We start from the raw sequence: 16015 nt of genomic DNA on the forward strand, positions 1-16015 counted from the left end.
CCCATTGGGATAACTGTCCTGCACTTCTGTTGTGTTGAGACTTTTGCATTCATGTTGCCCCTTTTAAAAATCAACTGTCACCTACTGGCCACTGTAAACACGTTTATTTCTTCTATCAAGTTCATCATTTTTGAATGGGTGTGTATGTGGCTTCTATTACTATTGGACTCAGCCCCAAGTGGACACTAAAGGAACTACAGCCCCCCCATGACAATTAAAGTACAAATGTGATATTCCATGTTCCATCCTCTGATGAATTTTGATGTGATGATGTAAACTGATATAAACACCTTAACTGCAAATGCTGTGAGCCTTAATCCCTTATAGAGGAATAAATGTTGAATGAATGATAAAGTTCAGTCATAAAACTCTTTCTCTTGGGGCTAAGCACCCCGAAGTCTGGTCCTGAAGTCGCCCCTGTCAGTAAAGCATCATGCATCTTTTCATCACTGCAGCAGTCCCACTGTTTAACATTAATCTATTCAAACAAGCAGCCCCAGATCTCGCGGTGCTTCATTTCAGACATCTTGCATTTCATTAAGTCTGGTCTTTGAGATTTTGTTCTTCCATCACATATACTCTCTGTCTCAGAGTGCACATCAAGGTGAGGCTCGGCCCTTCTGAAGGATCCACATCTTTTTATTCCCCGCTGCCGGATGTGAGACGGTTGGTTGGACCCTGCCTCGCGTGCCGATCCTGTGGGCTCAGTCCGTCTCTTACGGGGGCTCTCAAGCCTTGTTGTGCGTAATCTCCATCGCTGCCGTTTTTCTTTGACATCGAGGAAAGATGGCAACTCCCGCCGCGGTCAACCCCTCCGGTAAGTCGATCCTCAGCATGTCGGAGAAGAAGAAACGAGATATGAAGGGTTTGGGTGTGAAAAGCGGTCTTTATTGTGAGCTGTTGCTGGAGAAGGCTGAAAGTGAGGCAGGCCGCTGAAGCCTAGCTCCAGCATCCATCCCCTTCCCCCACCGAGCCGCCGTTCAAAACACAACGCGTCCTCGCCTCTCCGTGGCTTCTTCATCTGTGCCACGGTTGAAACGACGCCGTGTTAGCGGGACGTCATGTATGAACGCACATTTATCACCGAGTTACTGTTCTGACGTTTCTCCTTGAAGTTAAGAGCCGCTAATAGGTTCATCACGGCGACCCTGGGCTTCCTTTCTCTCATACAAAGGTTGTTAGCTGCTCGCTGGTTTCCCCTGTTAGCACGGAGGGCTTTACATTCAGCTCCTGCTGGCTCTAAATACACACTGTGTTTACCCTTTGTGTTTTCTCTTTGTGTTATACTTGTGTTATAAAACGGGTCCAACATGTAGCAGAGTCACAGAACCACCTCCATGAACTGTGTGTCCAATCCGTCACTCCGTGGCTGTGCTCATTCATTTAACACCAGTGTATATCATGGCATGCAGGCGGTGTTGGAGCAACTCTTCAATATGGAGTTCACTTCAGGAAAGCAGCTCCTTGTTTTGTAGCCGGGTCTGTCCACTGAGGACAGTGAGTTAAACAGCGTGGGCCTGAGTGGCGACATGTTAGCCTGTCTACTGGAGATTACTGTTAATATATAACACAAGTAGTGAGCCAGGATATCAACAACAGATTCAACTGTTAATGTTTTGGGAGTTTGCTGTGATGCTCCTCAAATACTGATTTGCAGAGGATGGATGTGTTTGCACAGTGGACACATGTGAGAGCTCAGAAAATACATCGGAGGATACCAGACCAGATTAAAGTTATTGTGAAGCAGACCAGAAAAGTAAAAAACAAAAACAAACAAACAAACAAACAAAAAAAAAAACAGTGCATAGATAGAGTTCAGGGTGCATGATCAGAAATATCTGAGTCTAAAACTCTTGTTTGAGGTCAAAACAGTCTGAATCTGAAAAACAATCCTGATCAAGTACAGATCCTGATCCTGAACTAAAAACATCCGGACATGTTTTCCCCATATTGCCCCCTAATGGAGAACATGTTATTTACTCAGAAGCAGAGTTTGCAGATGTTTACGCAGCACGTAACACTGCGGAAAACTGACCACTAATCATCTGGGATCAGAGACACCTGAGGGACAGGTGAGCTTTGGTTTAATCTTTCTGCAATGATGGACTGAGGTGGTCTGAGCTCGCTGAGAGACTGGTTTTGGTTTTACAGAAACCACTCAGAGAGAGTTCTCACATGGAGCATTTACATGTTTATAGGCAATGAAGTATTGGCATATCTTTCTTTATAAGGCCATACTGAATGATCTGCTGTCTTGTTTCTGCTCTGTACTGATTTCTAAGGTCGCCATTGGCTGCAACCTTCAGACAAATGGACGTTTAAAAGCTGCTAGCTCTTGGTAATGAAGTCTTCATAGTTTGCTACTCTGAGTCAACAGCAGCATTTAATTTACCCATTCAAAGTCAAATTTAGCGTAAGCACAAAATGTGCTTCAGCAGTCACATGCCATTCACTGTCAATGTGCCATTAATTTCTACGCCTTGAGTATTTGTGGTATAAAAACAACTTTAAAATGTTCCCCTGTTGCAGTTAATTCTTCTAGCTTCATCATGTTTATCATGGATCATGATATTTTGGGCGCTTTGAGAGGTTAAATCTGTTCTGTTGGTCTTCCAGAAGACAAAAGCGTCATTTGTCTGCACATGACAGCTGGTTCTGGAGTGTGCTGGCAGCGCTCAGAGGAAGGATCACAGTGTTAAGCAGCCTTCAGACCTCTTGCATCATTGTGCAGTGAGAGTAACACAGAGCAGCTCCATGCTCTGATTACACCCCATCAGAACCAAGTCTCTCTGAGGCTGAGCTGGCTCTGCCAACCAGAGGACGACAGCGTCAGCTTGCTGAGCTATAATCAGCTTCACCGTTTCCCATGGCATGTCAGCACAGTCAGGTGTGTTGACCTCAGATGTGGGAATGCTGTGTCATCCCAGGATTATCTCCAGCTGGCTTTCACCCAGATCCGATTGCTGTAAGAGCATGTGAATCATGAGGAGTGAAATGATCTGTTCAGGGTTGTGTGTAATGTGTGGACGAAGGTTTCAGAGCCTAGAAAAGCAAACATACATTTACTGTAGATAGAACTATTGAATGACTGCACAGAGGATGGGCTTTTATAGAGAAACGCATGCAACAAGATAGGGCTGCACAATATGGCCGAAAACCAATACTTTGATTTTTTTGGCTATATCACGTTACACAATATATATCTCCATACACTGATTTCTCATCAAAATCACTATATAAATGTTCAATTCAGCCCTTTGATGCATACAATGACACCAGTGCAATGATTCAAGCAGACCCTTCAGTTGAATTTTTATGTGAATTCTAAAAGGGTAACATTACAACAAGGTTAAGTTATGCTAAAAACCAAACTTCATGTAGTTACATATCTTCAGTTAAAGTTAAATAATGCATTCAGATTTATTCAACCAGCTGATTATATATTATATGATATTATATTATATTATATTATATTATATGATATTATAATATATTATATTATATTATATTATATTATATTATATTATATTATTTCATTTAATTTCATTTAATTTTTATAAATATACTATCTGGATATTGTTGGTCATGCTTACCATCTTGCTGGTAACGTCTGTCTTCTGTATGCCTGGGGTCTGGCCGTACTGGATTGGATTGACCTCCTCTCTCTGTGTACTTTACAGCTTGGAGTTCTTCTTATAGTGTGTTACTACCAATCATGTGAACATGTGGTGGTGCCACAGAACCTTATAGGCCTGTCACGATAACAAATTTTGCTAGACGATAATTTTCCAAAATATTATTGCTGATGAACGATATTATTGTCAGTAATATTTAGATTTTTTTTCCATTTTTTTATTGATGTTGTTATGATAAATGGGATAATAAAGTGAGTTCACCATATCAAAAGCAAGAAACTTTAATTTCTAAAGAGTATTTAACTGTAATTAAAAGGTCAGGATCTTTTAAATAAAATAAATTAAACAAAAAATATAATAAATTTAACAAACAAGAAAGAGAAAAAAATACAAAGAAAATGAAATGGACTCTCTTTTAGAAAAAAATACATGTCAATGAAAATAACTAAAACTAATCAAAAACAATAAAACACAGACCCTGTCTCGAAAGAAAAAACAAAACTCCAAAAAAAACAACAACAGTAAAAACTATAGACTAAATAAAAGGGAGTTTATACAGTTCCTGAATTGTTTGTAACGTACTTTTTCCCAGTCAATCCGTACTGTCTGTCAAACATTTTTAACATTTCTGGCTTTCAACCGTATTGAAGGGCTGCATTTCTTTGGCAGTGTTGCTGTCTTTGAGCGCCCACCATTTGGAGCTTTTATTTCTATTTACTTTGCAGACCAAAAGCCTCAATAAAGGCGGATTGTCAAAGAACAAGGCTCCACTGCACCTCCCCTTCTTTTTCTTCGTCGCCACTATTTTCAAACAAATGTGACATATCAGCTGGTTGGTGTTCATGAGCTCACACTTTGTTCATTCTGATAAAAAACAAAATATTCCCACTCTGGGACTGTGGCAGGCGGCTTAAGAACCGTATCTTTGGTGCCATCACTCATATTAGCGCGTGTTTCCTCCTTACCCCTCAGGACGCTCGCTTCAGCTCTCTCCGTGTGTACGCGTGAGCAGCCCCGTCGCAAAAGATGCCAAAGATTGTATTTTTGACAGATGCTCACTCCGCTATAAATCCGCTATAGAACCTATGCACCCTGATGTTGGGAAAGATAGACGTAGTGAGCCATCTTCTCATTCAGCCTCTTTGGTTGAAAGAGAGGAGGAAAACAAACATGCATGCATGTGTCAGTTTATCGAGGCTGGCAAACTTACCGAGAACGTTTTTATTTATCGTTCGGTTAATTAATTTATTGTTTATCAGGACAGGCCTAGAACCTTATTTGTTAAACATCGCAGCTCACAGTATTTTGGTATTCAGCTGTAAAATAACACAAAACGACCAAAAATACGCATGTGCAGGAGAGTTTTTCTGAAACTGAAGTGTGGTGCTCACTTTGGCCCTTATTTATCAATCCTGCGTGGAAATTGGCGCAGATCTGGGCATAAAAACAACTTAGTCTATGGCAGCGTTCACATGTGCATTATTTACATTAGCTTAGAAAAAACTGTCTCTGAACCTAATAGTACTGTTGGGTTAAGGAAGGGATAACGTATGGTTAGCAGGTAATACTGGGCTATAGAACCCTTACAGGGTGTAACAGGACTTGGGCATACAGCTTATTACCTGTCTACTAACTGAAGATCCAAACATGTTGAGAAAGAAAAATCAAAAAGATTCTTTTTGTGGTTCGAATTGATTTAAGACTCAAGTTTTTAAAAATAGTCTCAGTGATCTCACTGGGTTGGAACTGTTTTCATCATCTAGGTTTTGACCAATCAGAATTAAGAAGTTTACACTGCAGGAAGATCAGTACATTTGGGCCCGTTTCCACCAAGTGGTTCGGTTCAGTATGTCTCTGTGCAGCATGCATTATGTGGACAGGTTTCCAAATGATCGACCTGTACCGTCCCACTTTTTGGTACCTCTCTGTTAGGATGCCAACCTCAGAAGGTGGAGCTGGTGGAGCTAAAAACACTGCAGTCTGTTGATTGGTGGAAAGAATTGTCATGACACAACATCACAACAGCAGTTATAAAGAAAGCTTGATTGTTCTTTGTAACAAAGAGCCACATGCCAATCACGATGGATGTCTTCTATCGTTGCTCTTTGTTTACTGTGTTGCAAAGGGCATGGTCGGCTATGGAAATGCAAACAGGATCAGGCTTTACTGACCCGACCCATACCAAACTGTACTGATCCATACTGGACCCCCTGGTGGAAACTGGGCTTGTGATTGTGACACACATCATCTGTACTCTGATGTATTTCTATGCACCTGTCTGTCACCTGTCTGTCACCTGTCTGTCACCTGTCTCTTAGGAAAGTCTTCATCTGAGCAAATTTTTCCATTAAAATGATTAATGTCTGCTCCTGTAAAGAACACCGTCAGCATCATATTCCAGAAGTTTCTGAGTGAATTTATAATGTCAAATACGGACTCACACCCACACCCACACCCACAGTCCGCCCCCTGAGAGTAGATTCTCTCTCAATGCCTCGTCTTTTTTCTCCACCTCTGTGATGTTTGCTTTGATTTCAGTAAAACAGTTTTTACTGTTATCCAAAAAAGCACGTTACAGAATTCTTCACTGAACTTCTTCATGATCACAGGTGATCATTGTGTTGGTGATGGAGCTGAAACGATTCCTCGAATAGTTCCAGGTAAATGATCAAGGGAGTTTCTGCGCCTCAAGGAATTGTTTAATTTTAAAAAATATCAAAGAGTAGAATTCAAAGTAGGGATGGGTACAGAATTAGGTACTTTTATAGGTAACGACCGAATTCTGTCAAAAGTACTGGGTACCGGTTCACATAGAATCAGAAGGTACCATGTTTAGGTACCTAGATGCGTCCTTGTGACTGTGAGAGAGTGGAAGAGTAGGCGATTTTCCAAGCTGGACATGAACACAGCATTGCAAGGTTATATTCTGAAGAATAAATATGTTAAGTTGGAAAAAATATATATTTAATTATCAAACAAATTAATATTTTTTACCACATTAACACGAAAAAATACCAAAAATCTGTGCCGCTAAGTACCAGTATCGATTGCCAGGTAACGGGTATCGGTACCCTATTGTTTCAAAAGTGAAAGGTACCCGTCCTTAATTCAAATAGAGCTGACGCTATATTTAGAGGGTTTTCAGACCCTCAAGCCACCTCTTTTTCAAAATAGTGACTAGCAACAAATCTAGCTTCTTTTTCTGGAGTTTGGAGACTGATATGAAAGCAAGAATTGATCTGGATCAGCCCCCTCTTAGAGCCACATGTGCTGAGCCCCTTCCCTATCCAGGGTCACTCACAACCTGTCACAGATGGACGTCTCGCTCGCAGCAGTCTCTCAGCGGGGTCACAATGGCTATCTGACCTGTTTTCATGCACTCTTAAAAGTCCATTTTGTTTGACCAGTGTGACCACAAGACTCACCTCTCCTCTTGGGCATCTTTGGAGAGGTGGGCTTCAGCGCAGTACACTTCATACAAGGGCACAAATGCAGACATTGCTCATGATCAATGATTGCTGCAACCGCTTCTCTCAACAGTCATTTTTAACAATAGGGTGGGTGTTAGAGGGCTATGTTGAACCAAAACAACGTAATATGAGCCTAAAAGTCACTGAAGTTGTAGCAGTGTTCTCTGCGCCTCATTGCTCCGGCAAGTAGAGTATGGCATGGCTTGGATGGCCAGTGTGACGGCGCAGGAGACTGCGTATAAATGAATTGTGGAGGAGGATTGATATTTAACAACTAAAAAAAGAGTCTACCTAACAAAGTTCATTAGTAGTTCTAAACACATAAACAGTGTGCAGTGTTACCCCTACCATCATATGGAGGCAGCCGCCCCCCTGAAGGTTGAGTTCATTTTATTTTCCATACAGCGCTAAATCACAGCAGAAGTAATTTAGAGTGCCCTCTGTCATGAATCAGGTAAATCCCTTGTTTTTAATCTAACAGACTGAATAGCTTTATGTTATTTATAAAATCCCCCAGCCCTACTTCCAATTGCGCCTTTCTGCTATATTTCCCCTTCACTGCCGGCAAGTGTTGAAGACCCCTAGCAGAACTGCTAAGTGTCCAGGGGAGCCCCTCCCAGAGCTGAATGAGGGATATATTTCATTGTTGCTGTAATATGGTATCTTTGTGGTTGTCTACACATCATTTCAAACTGTCCGCTGAGTTGAATGTGATATCTGTGCCTCTAACAGAGATGGGAAGTGATTTGCCGGGCACAGTCGCAATGCAGGGAGCCGTGGGGGCCAGCCAAGTGAGGATGGGAGGAGCTATGCCAGGCCGTGGGGGCAAGAGGAGATCAGGGGGGTAAGTGTATTCACAGCTTACCTTTGTTGAAATGAACTCTATTTTCCTTGCAGTAAGGATGCTGCCTTTTGACTTCACTGCATGATCTTAGATTAACATCTATTAGACTCCACCCACTGTACAGTGTGTGCCGATAGTGAAATCAGCAAATAGGCTGTTAATATGTTTTTTAATGCGGTAAAAGTCAGTTTTTATGGGTGTGTGTGTACGTGACTTCCAGTCTTTCTGCAGCCAGCCTCAAGCGGATTCTCAACAAACAGCGACTTTTAGCATTTCCACATAGGCTTCATTTCTACTGATCGGATGTTGCCCCTTGGTTTTAGGTTAAAGTCAAAGTTACGCCATAACAACCAAGGCTGAGCAGTAGGTGACCAGGTGAAAGGGTAAGAAGGTGAAACCACCAACGGTACCATCTCCATTTCCATCCTGAGTCTGAACACTACCATCACAGCCCCCTCTCACTGAGGCTGGAGAGGTTTATACCGAACTATGATTTATCTTCTTAAAGCGCATCTTGCAGGTTATTTTTTTAATCAAAGCTTAACATTATCTGATAATGGCAGTAGAAAAAGTCAATCACTGATTTATATGTTATTTAACAAAAAAAAGGCACAAACTTGGCTGTTTTGAAGTGGCTGTTTTCTGTACAGCTGTTTAAAATGGTCTTTTTCAACACTGCATCATTAGACATAACAAAAGGGACTTGCATTCCTTTACTCCGCTCTGAGCTAATATGAATAACAGGTTTTTTTATCAGTGAGATCAGGCATTTCAGGTCGTGTTTATTGTATTACTCCCAAAGTATTATTTAATTTGACCATTTATAAAGATGACTGAGATGCGTTTGGATGGATGGATGGATGCAGAAATACTAGCTAAGCAGGATATCAAGTCCACTGTTTCAGACTTTATTTTGTGCAGCTGACAAGAAGGCACTCTATTGCTGCATTGGTCACGAAAAACACAGTCATCCGAGGTGCCCATTTCTCAGCAGGAAGATTGATATGATGGTGTCTATTATATAAAGTCTGTGGATGGAGTTCAGGATAGGATACCGGAGCTGGGTGAGACTGACACAGCTGCTGTTCTGCCAAACAACTCCAGCTTCACCGGCAGCAGCCTCTAGCCCGGCTCCCGGTGACAGACATAAACAAGGATTGGCAGAGATTCAGCCCGAGATTCAACCTGACGGAAACGTGAGCTGGGCACCGTAGCTAAGTCTTGGTTTTCTGACTCTAGATCAGTGGATAGATCTCTGATAGACCTCTTTGGGCTTTATCATGACGGCTCAAAGCACATTGCTTTATGATCAGCTCTTACATGTACTGCTTGTTTTTGAAGTCAGTGTATTTGATTTCAAACTTTTAATATGTTGATGTGAACACAGCATTAGGCTACATATCACCAGCTAACAGCGCACACTCACCAGGACACCTGCTCTGTCCTCCTCTGGTTCTCCTCACACCACAACTCCTCTGCTGTCCTACAGCCGTTATTCCTCCTGATCCTGCCCTGTTCCTGCTCTCCATCTTTCCTAAAAGGCTCATAATCATAACCCTGAGGACCATCATATAAATAGAAATGTAGATTTTCTTCCTCTTCAGAGGCAGAAGAAGAATCAGGCATAAGCAACGGGCCTCCCTAACATAAAGTCATGTTCAAATGCTGAAGCGGAAGTACAAAAACCCGTACTTAAACGTCTCCAGGAGACCTTGTGGTTCATTTCTTTAGAAAGTTCTTTCAGGATATAATTTTTAAGTTATTTTCCGATCAATTTTTTAACAGTTGTCTTTAACCTGAATATGCCCTTTAATGTTTGACTTCCAGTTACCGGGAACTCTTACTTTCAAGTTCAGAGTCATGGCATTTTTTTTAAAAAGAGGACAGAAAACAACTTTAAATGCCACTCCAAAGCATCATGAGGCCGAACTGAGGACATGTTTCTGAACAGTGTACCTAAAAACAGCTGTGGCTGTGTCAGTGCCAACAGCTGATTCAGCTCAGTGAAAGAACAACAGCCTGTGGAAGTCGATACCAGTTTCTGAGGGACAGCAGAGAGCATTCCTTCAGGGTGTTTCTGCCCTGTGTCTGATATTTCTTTAACTCTTCACAGAGTTTCTGAATCTGAAAGTGGATTTTGTGGGATAATTATAACCCAAATATTTATGGTTTCATTAGCTCTCATCAGATGACATGATTGGGTAGTGACAAGCGGCAACCTCCGGTCTAAGAATATGGGACAAAATCTGCTGTTTCTCGAGTGTCCGCTTGAGGCTGGCTCTGGAAGTCCTGGAACTCGCATACACACCAAGCCAAAAAAAGTTGTTTTCAAAGCAGAAATTAACCTATTTACAGCCTGGTTCAAAAAACGTCTCCTGTCCAAGTGGCTAAGTTAACTATCAGCACCCACTGTACAGGGGCGCAGGTTGTTTTTTTTTTCTAACTCAGCAATTCAGAGGATATTAAGATCGCGAGCTCACCCATCAGAGGCCCAGCTCAGGGTCATGTGACCATGAGGCACCCTAAAGCTGTACACGAAGCCCTTGCCACTATCAATATGGTAATGGCAAGACGGGTGACGTCGGGGAGACGACATCCATGTTTTATACAGTACAGGTAGTGATGAGTTCAGTTACAATTTCTATGAACCATGAGCACATTTAAGATTTCTAAACACATTTATAAGACTTTGTAACAGTATAACTCAACATAAGCACTCAACAACTTAGAACAACATTTAAGTGTTACAGTGTTACAAGCAGTAAACCCAATAAATGGATATTGTCTGGGTATAATTTATAACACATTATAACAGGTATAAAAGGTTTTGGATTGACCATAAGGCGTTATGTGAACTGATTTTAACACTTCAACACTTACTAAATGTTGTTTTGATTCTTTATAAGAAATGTTATAATGAATACTTTTTCATGTGTGTATTCATGATGTATTATAAGTGGTCAGTTTAAAAAAGTTTTACCATGAGTTCTTTGAGACCTGAGTGTGCTGGATTGTCAAGAAAACAAAGAAAGGAGCATTAGCAGTTGTAGGTAGTAATTGGGGCATGGACTGACTTTTTTTACTCAGGACGCGGTCACACAGGCAAACCGTGCCGGGCTTAAGCACACTTCAGCCCTAAAGCACGTTTTGAATGGCCAGTGTGACCGTAACCGTGCTGTGCTTAAGCACAATTCACTTCTCTGCTCCGGCACGCTCCAGAGAGGTGGGCTTCGGCACGGTTTACTTCATGCACGAGCACAAGCACGCGGACAGCTCGTGTGAACCTTGACGTATGATCACTGTGAGCACATCTCTCAACAATAATTTTAAACAAAGTGTGGGTGTTAATATTTGTATAATTCTGAAACAAGTAACCGAAATAAAAATGCACAGATGAAAAATTAAGGATTATTTATTGAAACAACGGAAATGAAAACGCTAATCAGCTAGGATGGAAATGTTTTTCCTAAAACAGGAGAAAATTAAAAACTTTTTTCTTGCAGCAAAATGAATCATTCTAATACCGTGGTGTTCATGTAGAAAATATTTAAACAATTCTTCTGCAGGTTTTCTGGCAGCCTTCATGCTTTGTGACGCCTAGCTACCTGCTGTGTATTTACTGGGATGGTGTATTAGTACAGAGAGAATCAAAAGGATGGACACAACAGTTTGAAATCAATCAGAAGCTGTAGGTGTGGGTTTCAATGAGTTTTGGACTGATTGCCCAGCCCTAAGCTGCTGTCATTCACATCATTCCTTTGAGTGATTTCACAGACTATTAGAAATAGTAATGGCGTTTCTGTTGTTTCTACTTTAGGATGGACTTTGATGATGAAGATGGAGAAGGACCAAGCAAATTTTCAAGGTAAGAAAACTGATCCTGTCAAGGAAAGTTTTTCAGAATTGGTCTGTAAAAGTCACACATTGATAGTTCAGGGTATCGGCAGGTCAAACACATTAACTTATCCACGTGTTCAGAATGAGTTGGACTTAAATTTTTCTGCACTCTTAGTTCACCTCCTCCATTGGTTCTTATTTAGAAATGCTCTTTCTGAACATTTGTTTCATGATAAAACACAAAATGTTTTGGGAGTCTTTGTCAACCCTGCAGATACCCTGTATTTGTCACCTGCATCGACACTTCATAACAAATGTTCTGTTTTCCACCAGTCAGTGATGCATATGTTCCCTTTATTGAAAGGGGATCTTTAATTTCACTCACCCTCTCACTCTAGTGTCACCTCAGTTTGTTTTCCTGTTTTTCCTGAAGTTATCAGGTTTTTTAACCATCTTTCAGCATTATTCGGATCTTGTTATAATTTTGCAGCCAAGCAGCAACCTGCGGCTGATACCCAAGTACAAAACACAGGTACAAAAAGTGACTTCAGTCTGAAAAGCTCATTCACCTATCGGCACACGCGGCTGTACAGAGGTTAAATTTTTTCCATACCTACATAGTTTAGAAGATTGTAAAATTATGAGTTCGCCCAATCAACAGGTGACATCACAGGCTGTGGTTGTAACATAAGCTTAATATTTGGTTAGAATTACTGAATAGAGCATGTATTGACAGTTTTAGACGGCTATTCTGACGTTTCAAACGGAGAGATTTATTTTTCTAAATAAGCAGATGCTGTAAATTGTGAGTAGAGGAAATACATCTTTAGCAGATGCTCACGATGTGTCAGCTAGCTTATAGATACAGCTTTATGCCTTACAGGAGGTTCATAAATCACATTGGATTTTAAAAGGAAAAGACACATGTTCTTTTTTTTACTAAAGATACCATCAATGGTTGGACCTCTGCTGTTCCATCATTTCACAGGAGTGCTTTCTTTCTGCTGAGACAGGGGACACTCTCAAACATGGCTGCTCAGAGTGGAACAAGTCTATCAGCTTGAGCTACAGCTCAGGGTTTAGACTTACATTTTATGTTCAACCCTAACAGCTGTAAACAAGACCACACATCAACAAATCAACAATTCCTTTAATGGAAGGACCAAGCAGTAAATACAACACAGACTTCCTGTGTGGCTTTTCAACATAAGATATGAATAATGACAGAACTTTGGTCTCAAGTTCAACAGAAGTTAAAATACAGGATGTCCAACCTTAACTTCTTGAGCATGTGTAACAGTGCTTATAATGTTTAGTATTAGGGATGCACAATATTATCGGCACAATATCGGTATCGGCTGATAGAAGCTTAGAAACACGTTTATCGGTATCGGCAGATATGAAAATTTCTGCCGATAGTCACAGCTGATAAAGTACTATTCAGATAGGATTATTATTATTTTCCATCTGAAAAATAAGCTCCTTAAATAAAATGTAGCACTTCATTCATTTGCACTGCAGAGCTCTGTGTCTGTCACCAGGTTGTTACAGTAGCTCTAAAATAATCAAATGCAACTTGGTTATGTTTAAAAATGCATTGTACATTTAAAGTTCATGTGATCTAAAGAAATTATTTTTCTGTATTTCAATACTGAATGTCTTGAGTTTGAAAAAATAATACATTTCTTATTTATGGTAAAATCAAATATTTTTTGTCTTGTTTTATGTTTGTTTCTTAAACAAATAAGACCGTCACAATTAGAGTAACATATAAATTCCAGTACAGGATAGACTTAGCTTTCTTTACAGTGAAAAAAACAAACTTGTGATTATCAGTATCGGTATCGGTATCGGCCAAAAGGGGTTTCGATATATCGGCATATCGGATATTGGCAAAAATCCAATATCGTGCATCCCTATTTAGTATGTTGAAGCTACTGTGTTTCCTAGCAATAATTAATTAATCCTCAGCTCCTCTTTTTGGCCTTGTAGGCAAACTGATTAGGGTTCAGTTGTGGTCCAATAAGTGGCAGAAGGATGTTCTGAATCAGTTTTTGTCAACAACTTATGATTATTCAAGTCAGTGCTGCAAATGTAAGTAAATAGTAGTGCTGTCAGGCGATTAAAAAAATTAATCTAATTAATTACAGGATTTGTAATTAATTAATCTAATTAATCGCATTTTAATCTCATATCTGCTTAAGGTCCCAAAATAAAGAATTTGAATTCCAGGACATTAAAATTACATTAAAAGACATTAAAAAACATTTAAAAATAAGGTGGGAATATATACAACACATTTTTAGGTACCGTGAGGCATAAGGAACAAATGAAAAAAGTGTTATGGTTCTATCTTTACAAAATCTACACAGTCCTGCACCTAAGATAAGCTGATTTGATTTTTAGGACGTTTTTTGCTTCTGTTCACATTTTTACTCGATGTGGACTCAATTTTCACTGCAATATGAACTTCTATACTTCTATGAGGTCAGGAGAACCAGGGCTAAAGGCTAAAAACTGTGAGGAACTATGTACAAAACACTTAATTCAAGTCTTGGATCAGAGAAAAGTGAAGTATTCTCGGTTTAACATGCTCTAAACACACGAACTGTTGCTCATTGGTGCAGAGCAGCCCCAAGCTGAAACATGACACCAGGAAGATGGAAGCAAATTTTCAAAGAATTCTTTAGATTTAAATACAAGACATTTTTTGATCATTCAGGGCTTGTTTGATGCAGTAAAGAGTTTAAAATTACCTGTTTTTTTTTTACAGAATTGAGCTAGAGCAAACGGTTGATTTTCTGTAGATTTTCAAAAAGAACAAGTGAATAAACGCGATGTGGACGGCAGTCACCTTAACAGCGCTCTCTCTTCCCCTCGGTTCAAAGCATGTTGCTCGGTGTGATACATTCAGGGACCATCAGAAATTTGAAAATCTGACGAGAACACCACTTTTTTCCATGTAGGACAAACGGTTTTTTAAATGCTAGACATTTGAAAATAAGTGCGTCTTTGAACGCCTCGCGGGTTTGGGATCCAGATTAATCTGCGCTAATTTTTATGACGCGTTAATTTGCGTTGTAATTAATTAATCTAATTAATGCGTTAAAATGACAGCCCTAGTAAATAGTAAATAGTAAGATAATGAAGAACAAATTCAAACACACATACATATGCACACACACACATGCACACACACACACGCACACACACACACACACACACACGCACACACAAGACTACATATTACACAGAGAGTTTGAAATGTCCAGTTTGCTTTTGCTGTCCATAAAAACGCTAAAGACTCATACAGAAGAGTTGAGCACTTGTTTGACAGTGTGAACCCATGGACAGCTGTGTTACTCACCGTACTGCTACTCTAAGATAAATCTGTGGATTCCCTCTAAATCACAGAGGTTTGAATATAAACAAACTTCTTCTTTTACATTTTTTTACATAGACTTCACATCATTCCCATCACTCTATGTAAAACCATCTGCTCTCACACATTGATATGTGACATACACAAGCTGCTACATTGCTTCTCTTCGCCGGAGTATGTTTGAGTTATTTTACATGGCTGTGTCTTCTTTTCTCTGCAGGTATGACGAGGATCAGATTCCTGGTGGGGATAAGGACAGATATGCCAGGTAGGCTTAGCCAGCTGAGGCCACTGAGGATTTTCCACTGACTCAGGGATCAGTAGGTTGTTCAACCTGAGCATTAAACAGATGTTCTTATTGAATGAAACGATAACCAACCACAGTAGGCTCAATTTCAGGAGAAGAATGAATTAAAGAATAACTACACTGCCTGGTCAAAAAAAAGTTGCCATTATAAAAGAGGTCAGGCGCTCTAATATTTAGTTAGGCCGCCTTTAAGTTTGATTACGTCACACATTAACTGTGGAATTGTTTGAATAAGCTTCTGCAATGTCACAAGATTTATTTCCATCCAGTGTTGCATTCATTTTTCACCTAGATCTTGCATCAATGATTATAGAGTATGACTGCTGCATAAAGCCTTTTCCAGCACATCCCAAAGATTCTTAATGAGGTTAAGGTCTGGACTCTTTGGTGGCCAATCCATGTGTGAGAATGATGTCTCTTGCTCCCTGTACATAATTTGAGCCCGATGAATCCTGGCATTGTCATCTTGGAATATGGCCGTGCCATCAGGGAAGAAAAAGTCCATTGATGAAAAAACCTGGTCATTCAGTATACACAGGT

The 16015-nt window shown here is 40.2% G+C and overlaps 1 protein-coding gene across 2 annotated transcripts in view; it reads left to right on the top strand.

The window, feature by feature from the left end:
- The first annotated feature begins 478 nt into the window (after window positions 1–478).
- The window catches only part of arnt2 (aryl-hydrocarbon receptor nuclear translocator 2), a 31357-nt gene continuing 15820 nt past the window's right edge, over window positions 479–16015 (top strand). Inside the window, exons 1-4 of one of the 2 annotated variants that reach the window (XM_074665863.1) lie at window positions 479–817; window positions 7838–7949; window positions 11767–11814; window positions 15389–15436. In XM_074665863.1, coding sequence (XP_074521964.1) covers window positions 787–817; window positions 7838–7949; window positions 11767–11814; window positions 15389–15436 — 239 coding nt within the window. In that variant the 5' untranslated portion in view covers window positions 479–786. The remainder of the gene's footprint in view (window positions 818–7837; window positions 7950–11766; window positions 11815–15388; window positions 15437–16015) is intronic. The other variant, XM_074665864.1, reaches the window with a different exon arrangement.

The sequence above is a fragment of the Halichoeres trimaculatus genome, unplaced genomic scaffold (genome assembly GCF_033239565.1).
Source record: "Halichoeres trimaculatus isolate MK-OKI-2021-1 unplaced genomic scaffold, fHalTri1.1 fHalTri1_scaffold_3, whole genome shotgun sequence".
Lineage (NCBI taxonomy): Eukaryota > Metazoa > Chordata > Actinopteri > Labriformes > Labridae > Halichoeres > Halichoeres trimaculatus.